Below are 22,503 nucleotides of genomic sequence, written 5' to 3'. Positions count from 1 at the left end.
TGGCCATCACAGGCTCTCCAGGTTGTGGGCTCAGAGCCAGCAGAGCGGGTGCAGGAGGGGCCGGAAACTTTTCCGGGAAGGGGTCCAGCAGGGTCTTGGCCGGAGGCCTTGTCAGCCCAGGCCGGGGGGACCCCAGGGTCGGAGAAGGCCAGGGAAGGTACTGGTGCCTCTGGGGCGGCTGCAAACCCCTCCAGCATGACGCCAAAGCTGAGCTCCGCGGCGCCGCCGGGTGCCCCCAGCCGCCTCCCGGCGCTCCTCTCCGGTGAGGCGGCGTGCGGAGGGTCGGCAGGCTGGGCGGAGGCTGCCCGGAACGGGGCGTCCAGAGGGTCGGCAGGCTGGGCGGAGGCTGCCCGGAGCGGGGCGTCCGGAGGGTCGGCAGGCTGGGCGGAGGCTGCCCGGAGCGGGGCGTGCGGGCTCGACAGCCCGCCTCCGCGGCCTCGCGGGGGGCGTGGTGCGGCGGGCCCGCGGGGCGGAGTGGGGCCGGCGCGAGCGGCCAGGCCCCCTCCCCTGCCGGCCCGGCGCAGCCCCGGAGGGCGCCCGAGCTGCCCTCCCCGCGCCCGGGGGGACCCCGCGCCCGCGTCCCGGGGCGCGCAGCCGGGGCTGGCGGGGCGCGGGGGCGGGGAGGAGGCGGGGAGGACGGAACCCCCGCAATAAAACCTGCGCCGCCGAGTGCGCGGCTCCACTTGAATGGGCGCTCGCGGCCGCCGAGCGCAGCCGAGCCCCGGGAGCGCGTTCCGTCGGAGAAGCGCCGGAGCAGGTACGGGGCGCGGGCGGCGGGTGGGCCCAGGGGCCGGGCGCTGCGCCAGGGCAGCGGACGCAGCCTCGCCCGGCCGCCGCTCCGGCCGCCCCTGCCGCGGTCCCGGGCGGGGCCGCCCCGCCTCGCCCCTGGCGTGCCACCCCGCTCCGAGGGCGCAGTCGCAGATCTCTGCCCCCCGCGAGCTGGGATCGGGACCCGGCAGGAGTGTTTTCTCCTCGGGCCGAGGCTGGTCCCAGCCCCGGGCCCCTCCCGCCGCACACATCTGGAAAGAATCTGCGGGCGGATGGGGAGGGAGGCGGGAGGGAGGGGGGAGGACGGCGGCGGGCGGGCGGCGGGGAATGTGGGGGCAGGTGGAACTGGGGTGGGGCCTAGACCCCGGTAACCGAGCCAGGGCCCGCAGGACCCCGGCGTCTTCCACACTGATCCGTTAGAGGCCCCGGGGAGCTCAGCCTTTGACCTTTTTATAGATAGGGAAACTGAGGTCCAGAGAGGGGACAGAGACCTGCTCCCTGGGGCGCATGGACAGGTGGGGCACGCCCCTGGCACCTGTGGCCCAAACCAGCTGTGGGGCCTGGCTTCCCCTGCCTCCTGCTGCGCCCTTCTCTGAGCCATATCAGCTGGTGGCTGTCTGTCTAGGCAGCTGCTTGCAGCTGCGGCAGCTGGACCGAGGGGAGAGTGGGGAGACAAGAGCAGAGAAGGAAGACTGGCCCCCCGGACCGAGAGGAGGGTGGGGAGGCAAGAGCGAGAGAAGGAAAGCTGGCCTTCTGCTAAAGTAGTGGAAGCCCTGCACTCACAGTGTGTGGAACTACCAGCCTGGCCTTGGGCTGGGGTGGGATTGTGGACTGACACGTGGCCAGGTAGAAGCAGAGGAGACCCACAGGGAGACTGGGAGGGGCCTGGGTGGGGAGGCAGCTGCAGCCCTAGCTGCTGGGGAGAAGCAGGCATGGCCCCGGCCAGGTGTCTGCTGCGCTGGTGGTCTGTAGGCTCAGCCTAGAAGGATGGGCAGTTTAAGCTGCTGCCTCTCCACCTTGGGCAGGCTGGGAAAGGGGGAGCCTGAGGGCTGGCCTGGGAAAATCCAATGACTAGTCTGGGGGTTCTACCCGCCAATGTACACATTTAGGAACCAAAGTGTCTAGCCTGACATTCAAGTCAAGAAGTGCCAGATTCAGGCGACTGTTTCTGTAAGTTATGTGAGAGCGCAGTTTGTTCATTCCGTCAGGTTCTTGGAACGGGGTTGCTGCTGGTTAAGTCATACGTGGATGTGCTGACCATCACTGGACACCCTAGCTCACACCTGCAATCCAAACTGGTGGGGCAGGGGTTGGATGACCTCGGTTTGAAGCCAACCCAGACAGCAAAGTCTAGGAGACCCTTATCTCCAATTAACCAGCAAAAAACATAAAGTAGAGCTGTGTGGCTCAAGTGGTATAGCACTACCCTTGAGCACGAAATTCCAGGCAGGTAACTTGTAGGTCCTGAGTTCAAGCCTCATGACACACACACACACACACACACACACACACACACACACACACACTGCTGGCCACTAGATCATATTGCAGATCTCTTTTTTGTTGTTTTTATTGGTCCCTGGGCCTTGAACTTGGGGCATGGGTGCTCTCCCTAAGCTTTTTCACTCAAGGCTACAGCTCTACCACTTTGAGCCATAATACCACTTTCAGTTTTCTGGTGTTTTTTTTGAATATCAGAGTCTCATGGATTTGTCTGCCTAGGCTGGCTTTGAACTGTGATCCACAGATCTCAGACTCCTGAGTAAGATTACAAGTGTGAGCCACTGGTGTCTGGTTATTGCAGACGTTTTTGAATTTTTTTCACAAATTCATTCAGAAAACATTTCCTCACACCCACTCCATGTCTGGGGAGTCAGGAAGGCTTAGCTGAGATGTGAAGGATAAAACAAGGCAGGGTGCTGCAGGAGCCCCAAGAGAAGCCCTCTAACTCCTCTGAGTGAAGGGGAAAGCCCCCCCCAAAACAAAGACGTTTGAGATTTCCAGGGTGAGCAGCAGTGAGAGTCCCCCTGTGCTTGAAGACTTGGGAGACGAGCCTCAGAGTCCTGGAATTTCTTTCCATTGGCATCAACTAGCTATAGCTTTCTGTGGCCTGGCACAGGGCACGTGCTTAGTGAGTTTTCACTGAACTGGAGTGGAGGAAGAAAATGATGCTGATGGATGAGGGTCTATTCCCTGACTTGAGTCTCCCCTGCCATTCCTTCATCCTTCCACAAACACACTCTAGCCCTTGAGGTTTTGGGGGAGGGAGATGTTCAGCAGGTCCCAGTAACGTTTCACAGTCACACTCTTCAGTCACAGTCTCCCCAGGTATATCACCCTATCACACCTACTTACTTCCAACACCAGGCTGGGCCTGGTTTTTCATGTAATCCTACAAGTAGCTTCTCTCTCGACTTCCTTAACCAGGAACAGGCTCAGAGGAGGCAAGTGACTCTCCTGCTCACACAGCTGTCCTCCTTTTTCTGAAGCTCCCACCAGGGAAGAGCCTACTGACGGTCTAACCTTCCCTCTGTCTCAAGGGGTTGCTGTGTTCCGCTCCCTGTAGAACTGAAGCTTGTGAAAGTCATGAGTCCGTCCCTTCCCACACTTCCCATGTGGCCAGGCACATGGAGGGCCTAGAGTACTTTTCATGCTCAGTATTCTTCCACCCCCTCATCAGTGTTTTTTGTGTGTTTGTGCTGGTCCTGGGGCTTGAACTCAGGACCTCTCATGCTCACTTAGCTTTTCTTGCTCAAGACTGGTACTTTACCACTTGAGACACACCTCTATTTCTAGCTTTATTTTTTGTTAACTGGAGATATGTCTTACAGACTTTCCTGTCCAGGTTGGCTCAGAACTTTGGTCCTCAGACCTCAGCCTCTTGAGTAGCTAGGATTACAGGCGTGAGCCACCAGTGCTAAGCTGGCATAGCATTTTTTAAAGCTCAAGCAGGGGAAGTGAGGGTCAGAGGGCTTGGTGAAGTGGCCAAGGCCACAGTAGGTCAGGTGGTAGAGCTGGAGCTGTCCTGGTTCATGGTCTTCAGAGGGACACAGAGAACTGCTGGGGCCATCGCTCCTGTCTTACCTCCCGGGATTCAGCCCCTCTTCTCCATTGCTGCAGCCAGCACTTCCCATTGCCTAGAACAGAGTCATTATTCTTCATCTGAGCTCTTGCACAGCCTCACAGATGGCTGTCATGCCAGCCTGCCTATCACAGTCCTCTTCTACACTTCTCATCTCCCAGAGATGAGGCTCACTCTTTCTAGCCTAATCTGTGCAGGACTTGTGGCTGTGGTCACTGCTCAACCAGTCTGCCTCTCCTGAAACAATCTATTGACTTTATATTCACAGCACAACCTGGACTCTTTCTGCCTAGGTCTCTGCTATCACCACCACCTTCTCTTCCCCCTTCCCCCTCCCCCTCCTCTCCCCTTCCCTTCCTTCCTTCTTCCCCCCCTTCCTCCTTCCCCTCCTCCTCCTCCTGAGCTGCTCCTCCTCCTCCTCCTCCTCCTCCTCCTCCTTCTCCTCCCCTCCTCCTCCTCCTCCTCTTTCTTCCCTAGTCCTGGGGCTTGAACTCAAGGCCTGAGCACTGTCCTTGGACTTTCTCAAGGCTAGAGCTCTACCACTTGAACCATAGCACCATTTTCATATATTTCTATGTATGTGGTACCGAGGAATCGAACCCGGGTCTTTGTGCATGCTAGACAAGCACTCTACTAGGCCAAACTCCTGGCCCCCCTCTTCTTTTGCCAGATACACATCCCTCCAAATCTAGACCAGGCTTCCCTTCCTCTGGGAAGCCATTTGTGGCAAGATTAGGCTCCCCTGGACCCCTAATGGATTCCAAGATTCAGTCATGAAATCTCTGATGACACTGGGATTATGAGACTCAGTTTACATATAATGCTCTAGGCCAACACTGGCTGATAGTGATAGCAGGTGAACACAAACATGATGTAAAATGTTCTAGATCGCACATCTAAAAAGCAAAATAAAATGGGTAAATTTAATTTTGTTTAGCCCAGTTTGTCTGAAGTAGTACCATGTAATCAATATAAAGATAAATGAGAAATTGTATTATTATAATTAGTATTAAGGAGGTAGTTGACATTTTTTGGTAGTGTGTCTTTAAATTGGTGGACATTACAGTGAATGCTCATGGCACATCTAAGTTTGGATTAAGCACACCTCGAATGCCTCATAGCCACAGGTGTGCCATAAGCCCTGTGAAACCGGAGCCTGGCTGAGGCTTTCTCGGGTGCTCAGCAGCTAGTGTTCTTGGCTCAGACAGGAGCAGCAGGGGATGGTGCTGAAGGTTCAGCTTGAATCTGAATTTGAAGTCCTCCATCTCCAAAGCCTCTATCCCCCAAAACATTTTTACTGTGGTTCAGAATGTGAATAAAAGTTAAATATTTATGCAGATACAGCTTACAGAGATTTTTGTTTTAAATTGTTGTTGTTGGTGGTGGCGGTGGGAGTGGTAGTGTGCGTGTGTGTATGTGTGTGTGTGTGTATGTGTATTCACTGGGCCAGCTCTGCTTCTAGCTTTTTGGTAGTTAATTAGAGGTAAGAGTCTCATAGACTTTCCTACCCAGGCTAGCTTCAAACCATGATCCTTAGATCTCAGCCTCCTGAGTAGCTTGGGTAATAGGTGTGAGCCACCGGTACCTGGCAGCCTACAGATTTTGACAGACACCAGTAGAAGGTGAGGGAGGAAGTTTAAGTGCACAGGATGTATAAGGACCAGAGCTCCTTCTCCTGGACCTTTCCCCTCAGCCTAGCCTCCTGTCCTGAGTGAATCGAGGGCCTAGGCCCACACTTCCTCCCAGAACCCCAATCTTGTCAGACAGGCAAGGATGGGAAGCATGCTGTGGTCTAATTTGGCAACTCCAGGACTCCAGGAATCAGCCAGGGGCGAGGCTCTAAGGTTCTAGGGGAACATGATGTGTAGAAGGCATTTGGTGAGGAGGCTGAGCTGTATGAGTGAGGCAGGGAGCAGAGGGCCACTCTGTCATAGTGTCACTCAATGCTGTTCCCCTGATCTCTGGATCCTAATAGTGGTGAGTGCTGCACTTGATTCTCTACCAGGCCAGGAGGCTGGTGGGGTGGGGGTGGGGGTGCAGGGAAGGCGTCTGTGGCAGCCATGTGGATCTGAAGGGTTACAGAGGCCTGGCTGTGTCCTTGTCCCTCACCTGTGTATCCAGTACCCAGCACAGGTCTGAGTACAGATGGGACCTCACCTTGGAGAACTGGCTGAACTGAGGGAGCAAAGTGGTGTGAAACAGGGCAGCAGCCACAGGGTGGGGGAGTCACAAGCAGCTTGCAGGGCTACAGTGATTTCCGGGAGTGTGTGGGGCCAGGGAAGCCAAGCAGGGAGAGGGAGAAGCAGAAAATGCTGGAGTACGGGAAAGGGTGGTCAGGAAGTGGCCAGGCTATGGAGCAGATGGGCAGTGGTTGACAGAGCTGGCATTTACGGAGCACTTACTGTGCTGTGTGCATATCACACTGACTACTCACGATCTCCCTGGGAGGACAGCTCTAGGGTTGTCTCTGAGGACAGATGGGAGATTGAGGTTAGACTGTTTTAAAGTCATCCACGTGCTCAGGTCCAGCATCTGTTCAGAGCTTTCCAGCTGCTTTGTGTTTGGTTCCTGATGTAGCTGGGGAGAGAAGGTTGGCCAGGGGCATGTGCTCTTGGCTGCTGTGCTCGGGAGTGGACACCCAGACCTGTCCACTCAATAGAGCACGTGACTGGGCATAGTCACTACAGTGGCAGTGGTGGCTCCTGTACCTAACAGGAGCATGAGTTAGACTGTCCTTGCCTGGTTCCGATAAGGAAGGTGAGAGCCACTGAATGGTGGAGTTGGGGTTAGGCTCCTGACTACCACGTATCCCAGGTCCTCACATCCCAGACACATTGTCCAAGTGCGTCCCACACTGAGCTCAGGGAGGCAGCCCCGAGCCAAGCCCAGGTCTGCAGGACTCTGGGGACCATGCAGGGAAGTGGTGTCCTGCCCTGGCAGTGGTCATGTGAGTACAGCAGGCCCTGTGAGGGTGGGGGGGTCATATTGGCCTCAGGAATGGGATTTGGGGGGTCAGAGGCCATGGCAGCCACAGTACCTCTGTGTCAGGCTGTGAACATGGCCTGTGCCGGGGCTCACAGAGCTGTCCACAGTCCTGTGTGGAAAATACTTTTGAGTGCTCATAGGCCTCTTAACAATGCTGTTGCATGAGAGAGTGGAGGGGCATTTGGGGCAGAAGGAACATCATATGCAAAGGCCTGGAGGAAACACCACTAAACAGCCTGCTGTCACTGGGCTGGCTGGGAGAGGGCAACTTGAGGAGAGGCAGAGCCACGAGCCCAGATCCTAGAAGGGAAACTCAAGGACTGCACACACCTGCTGGTGCGGGGGAGGCCAAGGTGGCCGGATCTCAGCAACGTCCAGGCCCTGCCTCAGCTTTCCTTCCGTGAAAACGAAGGCACAGATTCCTGAGGACCCCCAGCCTTGTGAGGGTTGTGCACGTTTTCGTTGCCTGAGCTTTGTGCACCCTTCCCCTTAGAAGGGCAGCCCTAATGGGTGCAGTTGGGTGGGAAGGTAGAGGTGGCACTGGGAAGACACCTGTGCCCAGGAGGCCTCCTCATGAGTTTCCAGGGATCTAGCCATGCGCCCAGTGTACAGTCAGTTACCACGTGACACAGTGACCCTGACCTGCTCTTCCCGAAGACACCAGCAGACACCATGATGCAGAGCAGGGCGCTGCTGCTGCTGCTGCTGCTCTTGACGCCTCGGCTGATCCTGGGCCTGAATACGGAGGAGGATGAGTTTATGGAGGAGGAGCCTGTGCTGATCCTGAGCTCTGAGGAGCCAAGGCCTACCTCGGGCACCATTGACTGTCCCCGAGACTGTTCCTGCTCTCAGGAGGGGGTTGTGGACTGTGGTGGCATCGACCTGCGTGAGTTCCCAGGGGATCTACCTGAGCAGACCTACCGTCTGTCCCTGCAGGTGAGACTCAAATGGCACCAGCAATTCCCCACCTATGTCACCTTGTCTTAGAACACACACACACACATACACATAGAGTACTGCTAACATATATGCTCCAAGCCCTAGATTCTGGCAGGTCAGACTAATGGAGTCCTGTTCTCACCCACATGATGTCCTGCATTGGACATTGTCGCCTCCAGCTGGTTTACTGCAACGAGTCTGAGGTACAGACCAGTATATAGTGGCAGACGCTGTTACAGTGACACACAGTGCTGACCTGCTCTCGGACAGGGCACTGCAGACGCTATCCAGGGTCAGGAAGACCAAAGCCAAGTGACCCAACTTGAGGCACAGGCCACACTGGAGCCTCAGGGAGTGGGCAGGGTCATCCTGCCTGTGTGCACTGTGGTTCATTCAGGATGGTCCTGGGGGGAGGGGGAGAGAAAGAGAGAGAGAGGGGTGGGGAGAGAAAGAGAGGGTGGGGGAAGTGGTGGGGGGTGGGGGGAGGCGCGAGAGGCTGTCACTCCATTCCAGAGAAGATTAGGTCCAATGACGGAAAGTGACCCATGGCCACAGAACGCTGGTGGGTAGGGCTAGGCTGGCAGCTATGGGGATTTGGGCCAAGAAGACTAAGAAGAAAAGTTGACAGCTTTTATTGTAGTTTATTTGCTGTCTCTTTCATCCAGACTACCTCTTAGGTACTTGTTTGGAGCCTCTGGGTCTGTGTAGATGCTAGGTACAAAGGGGGGAGGGTACTAGATACCCCGCAGGTGCCCACTGTCTAGACAAGCCGAGGCCTAGGTAGCGAAGCCAGCTAGGAATAGAAGGGTTGTGATATGGGGCCTGTTGTAGACTCCCAATCCTCTCTAACCCAAACGGGAAGGCTGTCTGTAAGAGGTGGGTAAAGATTCTAGGTTTTCAACAATTCTAATAGGAGCGACTCACAGGGCCACAGAAGGGAAGCACAGTGATGTCTGTTTAGGGATCAACTGCAAACACCCTTCATCAAGCAGGGATACCCAGGGGACAGGTTTAGAGGGCAGATGGTCCATCAAGCTGGAAATGGCTCATTTGTGGTCCCTGCTGAACCTCTGTGTTCATGTGACCTGACACTCCGCATCTGTCTGTCACAAAGGAAAAATCTAAAACAGGTGCTCAAGAGAGAGATGGTCCCTAGGACTGGGGCCCAGGGTAGGCACAGGATCCTTGGGCACCCTGGCTCAAGCTGCTCCTACCCCTCATCTTCCCCACAGAACAACCAGCTGGAGAAGATCTACCCCGAGGAGCTGACTCGGCTGCAGCAACTGGAGACTCTGAACCTCCAGAATAACCGTCTGACTTCCCAAGGTGAGGAGTCAGTCCCCAGAGCCACAGGATTCTGCCTGGGGACTTGGGCCTGCATGCTGCTGAGTGCCCACGAGGAGAGCTTGGTTCGGCAGATTCTGGCATGTGGGAATGAACAGGCCTGGGCTGGCCTGGCTGTGGGGTTGCATGAGGACTGGCTTTGGTGGTGCAAGGGCTTCCCTGATGTTGAACAAGACCAGCCTTAAGCATTTCTGAGCCTGGAAGCTGGCATGGCAGGACTTCAGTGTAGCCAGACTTCCTGGGACCATGTCACACTCTTCAATTCACAGGGGCCCATAGAATCAAAGGGCCAAGGCCCTCAGAATTTAAGGTGTCCCCCGCTCCCCTGATTATGGTGAAGATAGAAAATCTTGGGAATATAACCAAGGGGGAATAAAACCTTATAAGTCTGCCATTTTGATTAGGTACTGTTTGCATTTTGGTGTATATTCTTTCATTTTTAAAAAGGTAGCTTTATTGTGATATAATTTATATATCATAAAATATACTCAATTTTAAGATACAATTTGATGAGATTTAGGAAGCTGACACAGTTGTATAACCTTTCATACAACTGATTGAGATATTTCTTTGTAGGTTTACATTTTTTAAATTATTATTGTGCTACTACTGGGGCTTGAAGTTAGGGCCTAGCATTCTTGCTTAGTTCTTTTGTTCAAGGCTGGCACTGTACTGCTTGAGCCATACTACTTCCTGCTTGTTCTTGCTGGTTAATTGGAGATAAGAGTCTCATGGACTTTTCTGCTCGGATTGGCTTTGAACAGTGATCCTCAGATTTCAGTCTCTTGAGTAGCTAGGATTATAGGTATGAACCAGCAGCACTAGCTTTTCTCTCTTTTTCTTTTGGTACTTGGGTTTGAACTCAGGGCCTTGTGCTTGCTAAGCAGGCACTCTACCATGTGAGCCACTCTGTGAACCCTCACCGTGTTTACGTTGTTCATAGCTGAATTCTTCTGTGGAGAAGATAACTGGCTTTGTTTTACTTGAATTCCCTCAGCAGCATTTCTCATGTTGCTAAAGCTTTCATTGGCTGTCATTTCATACCACACAGCAGGATATTCCATAAAGGCCACTCCACAGTTTAGATAACTGTTCCTTCATTAGAACTTGGGTGAGGCCCAGCATCTAGGGGTCTGGAGCTCAGGACAGTGTCAAGAGGCCGGCCTCAGGGCTGGAGAGAGGCTCAGTTTCCAGCAACATGCCATCTGTAAGAGGAGACCAGGGAGGTCTAGTTGGTGGAGAGCCCCTACCTTGCCCAGACCCTCTGCCCACCCACCTGTGGGTGGTACTGAGAATGAACAGGGGCCTGACCCCTGTGGCCACCCCCAGGGAAACACTCCTTCCAGCTCAAAGGGTCAGGCCGGGTCACTCAGTCTCTCAGTGATACTTAATGTCTTCCTTCTGTGCTTGGACCACGTGGGTAAGGAGAAAGAAGGGCTGGGCAGGCCTGCAAGAACTTCTCAGAAAGGGATCCCAGCTTCCCTTCTGTCTCTGTCCCAGCAAGTAGGGAAGGTGTGGGGTTGGCATGGCTCATGTGCTGTCCTATAGCATCTCCTTCATCTGGGCTCTGACCTGTCCTTTGAAGGGCTCCCGGAGGAGGCATTTGAACATCTGAACAACCTCAATTACCTGTACCTGGCCAATAACAAGGTGAGGGGCTCCGAGGGGGTGGTACTACCCTGCCCTCCTGCCCTAGTCATTTCCTGAGTTCTGTGAACCCTTCCCAGGGCCTCCTCTCAGCTGGCTGCTGGGTCCCTGTTGCTGCTCAGATGTAACCCTTGGAGCTGGGGCTGTGGCAGCAGGACAACAGAGTGTGTTAGATAATGAAAACAGAAGGCAAGGCCTCAGGTTCTGGGGAGGGAGAACTGCATTGGCTGAGTAGACACTGGAGTGTGTCTTGGGGGAGATGGCATCTGAGCAAGGTGCAGGGTAGTCAGAAGAATACTGCAGTGGAAGAGACAGCAAGCAGCCAGATGTCGTGGTTTTCTCCTGCAGTGTTAGCACTCAAAAGACTGAAGCTGAAGAATCACTTGTGCATAGGAGTTCAAGACCAACCTGGGCAATAAAAGGAGATCTTATCTCAATAATAACAAGAACAACAATAAGAATTAATAAAGAGACAGTGTGAATGAAGCACAAAGGCACACAAACTCAAAATATTCGGTGTGCCCCAGAGCTCTAGCCCAGCCCCTTTTTATTCTAGACTTTCCCAAGATGCCCCATTCCCTCCCAGGTGACTATGTCTGATGATCTTAGTCCTTCTCATTCCTCAGGCTTGAGACTTAAAGGTCCACCTGCCTCTCACACCTCCCCTAGGCGTCTAATGGGATACCTCCTAGATCCTGAATTTTTCCCTCTTTGCCAAGTTCCCTCATGGGCCGGGGCTTACCTCTCAGCCTCCTGTGCCTGCCTTCTCTTTTCCTCAGGGACCTTAAAATGACTTTAAAATCATGCCTTACTGACTATCCCAGTGGCTGAATCCTAGCTACTCAGAAAGCTGAGATATAGAGGATGGAGCCAGCCTGGGCAGAAAAATCTTCTAGACTCCATCTCCAATTAGCTAAGGCTGGAGGTATTGCTAAAGTGGTAGAGCATCTGCTGGAGAAAAAAAAAATTCTCTCTATCCATTTAGGCTAAGCCCAGAACTGGAAGGTAGGAACAGGCCTAGGTCTTGACTGCCAGGTTCAAGACTTGAGGAAGCCAGAGAGGTTTTGTGTTTTACTTACTCATGGAGTGGGTTAGATTTCCACAGTAGAAGATGGACCTGGTTGCAGGGAGGAGACAAGTGAAGGGGCCTACAAGAAAGAGCAGCTGGCAACAGGGCCCGGAGCTGGCCTCTTTCCCTTTTTCTACCTGACTCTTCCCTTTTCAGCTGACACTGGCACCGAGATTCCTGCCCAACACCCTGATCAGTGTGGACTTTGCTGCCAACTCTCTCACCAAGATCTATGGGCTCACCTTTGGCCAGAAGCCTAATTTGAGGTCAGAGGTCAGAGGGAGGGTCCTTGGCTCAGCTGGAGGAAGGGAAAAGGTTAGGGTGGAGAAGGGCTTGCTTAGGCAGTTGGTAACAGGTCATAGGGGTGGGGGCATTTGGTGGAGGAACATTCAGGGGCTAAGGCTCTGGAAAGCTTGAGACCTGAAGGACGAGGAGGGCCCAGTCTAGGAGTCAAGGACAGAGAATTGTGTGTGGAGCTGAGAAGCCTGGGTGGAGGACGTACCTTCCTAGACAGAACCGCAGTTGCGCGGAGCTGATAAGGACGGAGCCCTGCCAACTTTGGGTGTGGTATGGAGGAGAATGGGGTCAGGAAATGTAAGTCCTGCCATCAGCTTCCAGTGTTCATGTCCGGATGTCCACGTTCTCGGCGGTGTAGTGTAGACAGCATCTGAAGTTCTTTAGCTCGGCATTCTTAGCTTCAGATGGGAAGAGAGTGCCTGGCCTCAGTTCCAACCTGAGCAAAGATTTTAGGGCTCCCTAGGAAGCTGGACCAAGAGTCGTGGAGAGTCCAGGTGGGGTAACACCATACCTTAACCCCCTCCCCAGGTCTGTGTACCTGCACAACAACAAGCTAGCCGATGCCGGGCTGCCCGAGAACATGTTCAATGGCTCCAGTAACGTGGAGATCCTTATCCTGTCCAGCAACTTCCTGCGCCATGTGCCCAAGCACCTGCCTCCTGCCCTGTACAAGCTGCACCTCAAGGTAGGGGGCAGAGGCATGGCATGGGGAGGGCCTGAGCCCACAGTAGGGGAAGCTAAGGACGTACCCTTCCGTGTGGGTCAGGGGTGGGGCTGTCAGCACACACCCAGGCGCTGTAGGTCTGAGTCCCATCTTAGTGGCTCCTCCGACCTTCTCTACAAAATCACCCTGAGGTCCTGCTCTTGGCCTTCCCCTCTTCCTCACCCTCTCCTCCTCACCTTTCCACCCCCAGAACAACAAGCTGGAGAAGATACCATCTGGAGCCTTCAGTGAACTGAGCAACCTACGTGAGCTGTACCTGCAGAATAACTACCTGACTGACCAGGGCCTGGACAATGAGACTTTCTGGTGGGTCTGCATTACAACACATTCTCAGCATCACCATGGTGCCTGGCAAGCTCCTCCCACAGCCTACTCCCAGCCAGACCCTGCTATGCATTCCTCACTCACTCCTGGCTGCTTCTCCTGAAGAAGTATCTTTGAGTCTTGTTCCTTTGTTGACTTTTGTGTGTGTGCGCATGTGTGTGTCAGTCCTAGGGCTTAAATTCGGGGCCTAGGTGCTGTCTCTAAGCTTTTGGGCTCAAGGCTAGTGCATTACCACTTTCAGTTCTTTTTGGTGTGTGGTTAATTGAGATAAAAGCCACACAGACTTTGAACTGTGATCCTTAGCTCTCAGCCTCCTGATCAGCAGGATTACAGGTGTGTGCCATTGGCCCCTGGCTCTTTGACATTTGTATCCCTAGGAACAATAATGTATATAGCTAGGCAAGGGCTGACAAGATGGCAGGAAGTCAAGGAAGTACTGAGGGAGATTGGCTCTGTGACGCAAAGCATGAACTCAAGCATTCCTGTTGAAGGCAACTATATTTTCATTTTGCCGGGCCCAGGAAAGCCACAAAAGGCTAATCCAAGATGCAAAGAGACTCTTATATTTCCCAGTCACCTTTCATCCTAAAGGTATACTCTGAGTAGACTACCCCCTCCACCCCCAGCTGCTTGGGCAGAATGGTGGGAGAAATGTGATGTGGACTCTGGCTGAGCATCCCCGTTCTGCCCCTCCCCTGCCCCTCCCCAGGAAGCTGTCCAGCCTGGAGTACCTGGACCTGTCAAGCAACAACTTGACTCGGGTCCCAGCTGGGCTTCCTCGAAACCTGGTCCTGTTGCATCTGGAGAAGAATGCCATCCAGAGTGTGGACGCCAACGTGCTGACCCCCATCCGCAACCTGGAGTACCTCCTGCTGCACAACAACCAGCTGCAGGCCGATGGCATCCACCCGCTGGCTTTCCAGGGCCTCAAGAAGCTGCACACGGTGCACCTGTACAACAACTTGCTGGAACGTGTGCCCCTCGGCCTGCCTCGCCGAGTGCGCACGCTCATGATCCTGCACAACCAGATCACCGGCATCGGCCGTGACGACTTTGCCACCACCTACTTCCTGGAGGAGCTCAACCTCAGCTACAACCGCATCACCAGCCAGCACATGCACCGTGACGCGTTCCGCAAGCTGCGCCTGCTGCGCTCGCTCGACTTGTCCGGTAATCGCCTCAACAAACTGCAGCCCTGCCTGCCCCGAAACGTGCAGGTGCTGAAAGTCAAGAACAACGAGGTGGCCACCCTGGTACGAGGGGCACTGGCAGGCATGACTCAGCTGCGAGAGCTCTACCTCACCAACAACCAGCTGCGGACCCAGGCCTTGAAACCAGACACCTGGGCAGACCTACAGCACCTGCAGGTACTGAAGGGCGGGGCCCTGCATAGAGAGGGGACGACTATGAGTGTTAGGTCTGCTGTGAACCACTCATCCGGGGAGGCTGAGTGAGGGCTGAGCCTTGAGGGAGCATCCTCTGGGGTACTAAGAGAAGCTAATGCAGCATCAGGTAGGGGTGGTCCTGGCTGCAGGTAGGATAGATAGACCAGGACAGCTCACCCACCTGCAAGTACAGAAGCTGAGCCCTGAGGAGGGGGAGGAGTTGCCCATGCTGACCTCACCATTCTGCCAGGAGCTGAGGTAGGTGTCTGTGTATGTGGGGAGGGGGAGGCGGGGCAGGGCGGGGTGGGGGTGTCTGTCCCAGTGTCCAAGATGAGCAGGGGTAGAGCTACATGCTCTGATGCTGGGAAAAACCCATCAGAGAGCCCAGGATGGGGCCAGGCCCTTGACCTTGGCCTTTCACAGCCCCTCTGTTGTCCTCACAGACAAGGAACCTGGGCCTCTACATTGTTGTCCCCACCCATGACACACCGTTTGGGTTTACTCTACTCTTTTGGGGGTTCTGCTCAAATGCCACCTTCTTGGAGACCTCCATTTTTTGGGGGGGGGGTTGGTCATGGGGCTTGAACTCTGGGCCTGGGCATTATCCCTGCGTTCTTCAGCTCAAGGCTATCACCCTACCCCTTGAGCCACAATACCACTTCTGGTTTTCTAGTGATTTAATTGGAAATAAGAATCTCATGGATAGTGCCTAGGCTGGATTTGAACCACAGTCCTCAGATCTCAGCCTCCTGAGTAGCTAGAATTACAGGCGTGAGCCACTACACCCAGCTAGATCTCCATTTTTAAAATTTTCTGTTTTCATAAACTTTACCCTTCTAGGCTCTGGCTATCTGTTGTTTGCCCCTGAAGTTAGTATGAAGAGTGAGACTTTCTGTCCGCTGTGCCACCCTGGATGTGGTAGGCTCTGGGGCACTGCTTGTGGGGTGTGAACTCTTCAGCTCTGACGTTAGAACTGGGGTGCCTGTGTGGAATGTAGGGAGTAGGTGTCAGCCCTTGCAGAGCCGGTGGTGTAGGCAAGGCTGCTGGTTCTGCAGCTTAGCTAAGGTTTCTCCTTGCTGAAAGCCAGACGCCATAATCTAGCCATTTGTGCTGCCCTTTGGGTGGTCCCTTGGGAGCTTGTATTATAGCTGTTGTGTGTGTGTGTGCGCGTGCGCGCGCTTGTGTGTGCGTGCCTGTATTCTCCAGTACTGGGGCTTAAACCAGGGCCTCACACTGTTAATATGGATTTTTCTGTCCAGGCCTGCAATCTACCACATGGGCTACTTCTGACTTTTTTCTGGCTAGTTAGGCACGAGAATTTTAATGGATTTTTCATCCAGATAGCTTTGAACCTCTGTCATCAGATCTCAGCCATGTGATCAGCTAGGACGACAGGCCTGAGCCACTGGTGCCAGAAACTCCTGTATTTTCTAATGTCCCCACAGAGCATGGTGACATTCACCCCAGACAACATGGGTGTTACAACCCCCTTGCAGCCCACCTGTACCTGATCCTAGGATGCTACTATGTGTCTACTCTGTCCCTTTCTCTCTGCCCTGGCTGCCCATACCCCAGGCCAGGACACCCTACTACTTGCTTGAACCCCAGCTTCCTAGGAATTCACTATTCTGGCGTTCCATATTTGATCAAGGGTGTCTTGAAAAGCACCTGTCTTCCCATGCTCCATCCTGGCACGCTGGCCCCTCTGCTGGAAGGATCTTTCCTACTTTTTGTCATTGGTAATGTCTACTCATTTATTCACCCACTTGTTCACTCATTTGCTCATTCATTCATCCACTCATTCATTTCACAAGCCTAGATGAGCCCCAGAATGTACTAGACACGGTTTAGATCTGGGAACCATAGGAAATAAGAAAAGTAGATGGGCGCTGCCCTCAGGACTGTGTACCTAAGCACCACCAAGGAGTGTGTCACCTTCTCTAGGATGCTCCCTTTCCTTCTACCAGTGAAGGGCAAGCCAGGCACCTTCCTCAGCTGGAGAAGTCAGTCAGGGATTTCTGGTGTGTGGTGGCGGAGTTCTTACTGGATCTTTATCCAGGCAGCTACTCTGCCTCAGCTGGCCCTGAAATGTTTCCCTGGCCATGGCTTTACCAGGTCCCTCTTCACCTCCCTCCCTCATCAAAGCCAGTTCACCAGCTTGTCCTTGGCAGGTTTTGGGTCCTTCTCTGAACCCATGTGGTGAGAGAGTTCTGAGACGTGCAGAGGGTGTCAAGGTCTGTGGGTCACATGGGGAAGCTGTGTGGACAGAGGGGATAGAGAGACTCCCTAAATTGTGGAAGTTTATGTTCCCCTCGAATTCTCATGCCAGCTGTCAGGATTCGGGGCTCTCATTTTGCTGACCCTGAACCTCATTCTGTCAGAGTAGAGAGGGGCCCTCGAGTCAGTGGAGTTGCCACCCTGATGTCCCGTGGATGGATCTGGTGACACATGGACACTGTGAGAGGCAGTGAGGGTGCACAGAGCCTGGGCACACCCAGGGCCCCTGCCACTATAGGAGAAACCCATCCGTGGCTCCATGTACTCCTGGCACCCTGCCTATGTGGCCATAATACCCAGCTTGTCCCTGCCCCCATCTAGGGCCATGGGGTCAAGAGTCAAAGGCTCTTAGGTCTCAGTCCGATGAAGTGATAGGATTGCTAAGGAGGGACTGGGATTCCCAAACATCCTGGCTCTGAATGCCTGTGAAGCGGTGGAAGGGGTTGGGCAAACTACCTATGTTAGTAAGAACAAGGCTTTGTAGCCAGGCACCTTGGACAGTTCACTTAAGTTCTCAGTGCGCCCCTCCCCCCTCCCTCCTTGAGCTTTCTCAAGGATAGTGCTCTATTACTTGAGCCACAGCATCACTTCCAGCTTTTTCGGTGTATGTGATATGGAGGAATTGACCCCAGGGCTTTGTGCATGCTAGGCAAGCACTCTACCACTAAGCCCAACTCCTGGCCCCTTCTCTCCTTTTTAAATTTAAGTTTTAATTTTTTTATTGGGTATCATGTCGATATGAAGAATCATTAGGTTTCATCATTATTTTTTGTTATTATTGTAAAGGTGATGTGTAGAGGGGTTACAGTTATGTAAGTTAGGTAAAGAGCACATTTCTTTTTTTGTTGTTGTTGTTGTTGGTCGTGGGCCTGGGCCCTGTCCCTGAGTTTTTAGCTCAAGGCTACCACCCTACCCCTGGAGCCACAGCGTCACTTCAGGTTTTCTGCTGGTTAACTGGAGATAATCACAGAGTTTAGTGCCCGGACTGGCTTTGAACTACAATCCTCAGATCTCAGCCTCCTACGTGGCTAGGATTATAGGTGTGAGCCACCATGCCAGGCTTACATTTCTTTATTTTAACTTCCTTAATGTAATGAATAGAAGGGTTACAGTGTCATAAGCCAGTTAAAGAGTAGAGTTCCTTCCTTCTTTCTTTTTCTTTCTTTCCTTTTTGCTAGTCCTGGGGTTTAAACTCAGAGCCTGAGCACTGTCCTTGGGCTTTTTCAAGGCCTAGTGCTCTACCACTTGAGCCACAGCACCACTTCCGGCTTTTTCTATGTATGTGGCACAAAGGAATTTGACCTGGATCTCTTTGTGCATGCTAGGCAAGCATTCTTACCACTAGGCCAAACACTAGGCCAAAATCCCAGCGCCCCCCTTCCCCCAAGCTTCTTTTGCTCAAGACTAGCACTTTACCACTTAGGTTGCAGTGTCACTTCTGGCTTTTTCTTTTTTTCACTTCTGGCTTTTTCTGTTTATGTGGTGCTGAACCCAAGGCTCCATGCATGCTAGGCAAACACTCTATCACTATGCCACATTCCCAGCCCGAGAGTACATTTCTTTTTGGACAGTTATCCCTTCCTTTACTCTCCCCCAGTTTTTTCCTCCTGCTCCCACCCACAGGTTGTATAGTTCATTTTCAACCTAGTGTCTAGTAAATAGCACTGTTGAATTTGTCCACCCTTGGTCGCTCCGTTTCTGTGCCCTTCTTACTCCCTCAGGACAGATAAACGAGACAAAAAGAAAAGAAAACATAAATAATAATTAATAATACTAAATAATGATAATTTTGTTTCCATTTCCTGGAGTTCATTTTGATAAATATTATTTTCTATGATCAGAGGCACATAGCCTTGCACCTGTGTGTTTTTCTCCTCAGTGTGTCTTCCTGTGATCTCTGAGCTTCCGTTTCCTGTGTGGTATAGACCCTTCTCTGCGGAGTTGTCATTAGAGTTTGATTTAGGCTGAGGGCTTAGGGGGAGTTTTATAAATGTGTTAAGTGCATTGGACAGGCAGGGGTCCCTGATGCCCCTGTCACCTCTGCAGCTGCTGGACATGGGTGGGAATCAGCTCACGGAGATCCCTGAGGGACTGCCGGAGTCTCTTGAGTACCTGTACCTGCAGAACAACAAGATCAGCAGTGTGCCCGCCAATTCCTTCCACACCTCACCCAACCTCAAGGGGGTCTTCCTCAGGTAAGCCGGCCCTGGGCACTGCATGCATTCTTGGTGGCCACCCACTTATATCTGCTCAGGCCCATTTGCCTCTGCTGCCCCCAGGGTGGGGACAGGGGACAGCCCTGGCCAGGTTCACGTGGTGATAGTCCAGCACCCATATCACAGTGGGGAAAACTCGGGCCTTGAGAGCACCGCAGAGTTCAAAGCTGGCTGGGCTGGCCCTGGCCCACACTGGGGATGTGGGAATGTTGGTCCTTTTTGGCTCTTGGGGCTAAGGATGGGGACTAAGGATGAGTCAAGGGACTCTGCCCCTAGAGGCCATGAGCACTTCCACCCAGAGCTGACAAGAGACAGAGCGGAGGGGGACAGAAAGCCCAGTGCTTGGTGGCACAGTGGTATGACAGGTGCTTATGTTGAGCTGCTGCAGAGGGTGGAGTGGACTGAGCCACAGCCTCTGCCTTCTCACAGGCCGAATGTGTCTCTGGGTAGCTCAGCCACGGCCTTGCCTGGGTGCCAGCCAGGCCTTGCGTTGGTGGCTCCCATCTCTCCACAAGTGGGACAGAATGTGTGCAAGGGGAGATTGCCTCTTACCTCATGGATGATACCCCAGCTGTCCCCTATCTCCCACTGTCTCTTGTACCCAAGCTGTCTCCAGCTTGAACCATGTGTTCTCTCCCACCACTGCCCTGCCCTCCCTATTCCCTTCTGAGGTGGGGGGCAGGGGACCCCATGGGTGGGTTTCTGGCATTGACCCCTGTGTGATGGCTGTGTAGGTTTAACAAGCTGGCTGTGGGCTCCGTGGTGGAAAGTGCCTTCCAGAGGCTGAAGCATCTGCAGGTCTTAGACATTGAAGGCAATTTCGAGTTTGTTAGAGCTCCAAAGGACCCTGGTTGCTTTGATGAGGAAGAGGAAGATGAGGAAAAGGAAGAAGAAGAGGAAAGAGAAGAAAAGAGATAGTGAAGAGGCGACACCAATCCCACCTAGGTAGGCATCTATGCGGATGGCACTCGCTGTCCTCACCACACATTACTATCCCTGACTCCTCCAAGGATTTTCTTGTCTGCCCCCCCCCCCCCGCATCTTCTGTCCTTCCTTCATTTCACAAGGGAGGTTTGCAGGCTAGGGTATAACTGTGAGGCTGAGGGGGCCAGCACTTATGGGGCACATATGGTATGTGGTGGGAGCCACACGTGGGACGGCAAGCCCAGGAGCACGATCTGGGCTGAGAAGACAATGTCTAGCCAGCCTTGAAGCAGGCGCTGAAGCTGCAAGCTGGAGGGCGGGGGGCGTCCCCTCAGAGTGAGTGAGGGGGGCAGCTGAGTCAGAACAGACAGGAGAGGAGGTAGGAGAGCCACAGAGCCACAGTCATAGAGAGAAGGCACACACACACACACACACAACACGGGCACCTACACAACATTCACATCCAGCACACATGTGCTCATGGGCATTCCTCCCCATGTCCACACATGTCCACACTCAGAGCACACACGTAGATTCCACAGCATGCATGCACAGAATATGTACGCGTGTCTACAAGCAAGTGTCCCCACACCTATGTGTACATAGGCCCTTACACAAAACACACGTATGCACACATGGCCCACACATGCACAGGCTTCTCCGGAAGAGAGGCTCAGCCATGTCAGTACTATGGAGAGGCAGAGGGAGCTGGGTGCTGGTGAGGATGTGCTGGGTTTATCCACACAGTCATCGTAGGGACAAGATAGGACAGAGTGATGGGAAAGGCAAGGGAGGAATCTGGCTGAGAGGGGTTGAGACAGGGAAGAAGTGGGCACACCACAGAAGGCGTGGGAGGACTCACTTTACTTGATGCCCCCTTGAGGGCCGGAGCTGGTGTGAACACTGATGGTGGTGGTGCTGTGGCAGGAGGGGGTGCCATAAGAAGAAGAGCAGGTGTGAAGACAGCAAGCCAGCACTTCTCCCCTCTGGTGGGGTAGTCCTAGCAGGTCACTGGCTTGGTGACAGGATATGATGTCACTTCAACATGTTTTCTGCTTGTAGTAAGAGGTGCTTAGCTTAGCAGACCAGGGAGGGTAGAGAAAATGGGCAGATGGATCCACCTATGGCTTGGATTTTAGAACAAGGAATGACTGCAGTCCTGTCCTGGTCCTGACTATATGGGATTGAGTGTGCTTGAGGCGGTGAAGCCTGGGTATAGCCATAGAGGAGGCTGCTGGCCACTGTTAGAGAGAAGGGCCTGGGGCAGGGAGATCCTGCAGAACTGTGGATGGATGGGGACGTCCTGTGTTGGGTGACAGAGTCAAGGGAGGGGTTCATGTTGATCACAGAGAGAAGCATCTACCTGGCAGCCCAGAGTCACTGCCCCAGCAGCTGGTTCCTTCTTTCTCTCTCTTCTTCCCCTCTCCCTCCCCTCCCCGCTCCTTTCTATGGTATGGAAGTGGAGCTCCTTTGCGCCATTGTCCTCAGAAAACAGAGGTGACTGGCCCAGCAGTGAGGCCCTCATGGGCCTCACAGTGAAGGAGCTGTCAGTTCTGGGGTGGAAGAGAATCTTCCTTTTCTGGAGGTCATTGCCCATGGTCAGGTCAACTAGCTAGGACCTCAGGAAAAGGCCTCAGGGAGTGGTCAGTACACTCAGAGACTCCCTTCATGTTGTCATGGTTACTTCCCTCTGGCTGCAGGCTCTCAGGGCACCTGCCCCTCCCTATTTACATGAGCCTTGCTCGTCAGACTACCCCCATTGGGGCCCCCTTACCTCTTTGTGGCCTCCCCCAGGTTGCTGGTGGCTGCCCTGTGTGCTTGCGTCTCTGCTGGCTGACTCTTGTTACACGTTCTGCAGGATGATGGACCACTGGACTCTTCTACAGCACAGGCCTGTGCTCTGCAAGCCCCACTTGTGGCATGCTCAGCATCAAACCCATGGGGTACCCTGCATTTCACAGACCGAGCCACCCTCTCAACAGTCTTCTCCAGTCCAGGCCACCACTGCTGCCACGCCTGCCCTCTGAGCCATGCAGGCTCCAGAAGGGTCTGGCACACTCAGGCTCTCCCCTCACCCCGTTGTCACATGGACATCCACAAGCAGTCATGTGCAAACAGGCACCCATGGCCTTTGCCACCATTAGCTCTTGCTCCCAGCCAGAACTTGGCAGAACAGCTCTCTACTTGCCGTGTACACTGTCTACCTGTCGTCAGGCTACGAGCCCCTCCATGGCATGTTCTGGCTGGCCACAATGCTTTCCAATGGACAAACCCACCAGGACATTAGGAGGCTTTTTGGTGCTCCTGGGCTCTTGAGGTGAAGACCCTGCAGCCAGGAGGAGCTAGGCAGGAGGGACCCAGCCGTTCCTAAAAGACATTCTGTCTACAGGGAAGTTTCAGGTGCCTTTGGTTTTGTTTTATAAAGAAAACAATTTTTGTAAAAAAAAGGTTAAAAGTCAATTTTTCTTGTTACAGAAAAAAAAGACTAATATAAAAGCATGACCCTTGTCCTTGCAGCATGC

The 22,503-nt window shown here is 53.6% G+C and overlaps 1 protein-coding gene across 3 annotated transcripts; it reads left to right on the top strand.

Annotated features, from left to right (window-relative positions):
- The first annotated feature begins 522 nt into the window (after window positions 1-522).
- Podn (podocan) lies at window positions 523-22,497 on the top strand. Of its 3 annotated transcripts, none has more exons than XM_090334816.1 (11): window positions 523-757; window positions 7,493-7,771; window positions 9,007-9,100; window positions 10,704-10,768; window positions 11,991-12,100; window positions 12,660-12,816; window positions 13,046-13,161; window positions 13,889-14,546; window positions 18,888-19,036; window positions 19,792-20,002; window positions 21,840-22,497. In XM_090334816.1, the coding sequence occupies exons 2-10, from the start codon at window positions 7,508-7,510 to the stop codon at window positions 19,973-19,975; spliced, it is 1,797 nt and encodes a 598-aa protein (XP_090190942.1). In that variant the 5' UTR covers window positions 523-757; window positions 7,493-7,507; the 3' UTR covers window positions 19,976-20,002; window positions 21,840-22,497. The 3 variants fall into 3 exon arrangements, with proteins under 3 accessions (XP_090190942.1, XP_090190941.1, XP_090190940.1); XM_090334815.1 differs by having other exon boundaries at window positions 7,468-7,771; XM_090334814.1 differs by having other exon boundaries at window positions 676-757; window positions 21,776-22,497.
- Window positions 22,498-22,503: the final 6 nt, after the last annotated feature.

Source organism: Megascapheus bottae, chromosome 6 (genome assembly GCF_031878675.1).
Source record: "Megascapheus bottae isolate mThoBot1 chromosome 6, mThoBot2.hap1, whole genome shotgun sequence".
In the NCBI taxonomy this organism is placed as follows: domain Eukaryota; kingdom Metazoa; phylum Chordata; class Mammalia; order Rodentia; family Geomyidae; genus Megascapheus; species Megascapheus bottae.
This window is presented reverse-complemented; position numbering and strand designations above follow the sequence as displayed.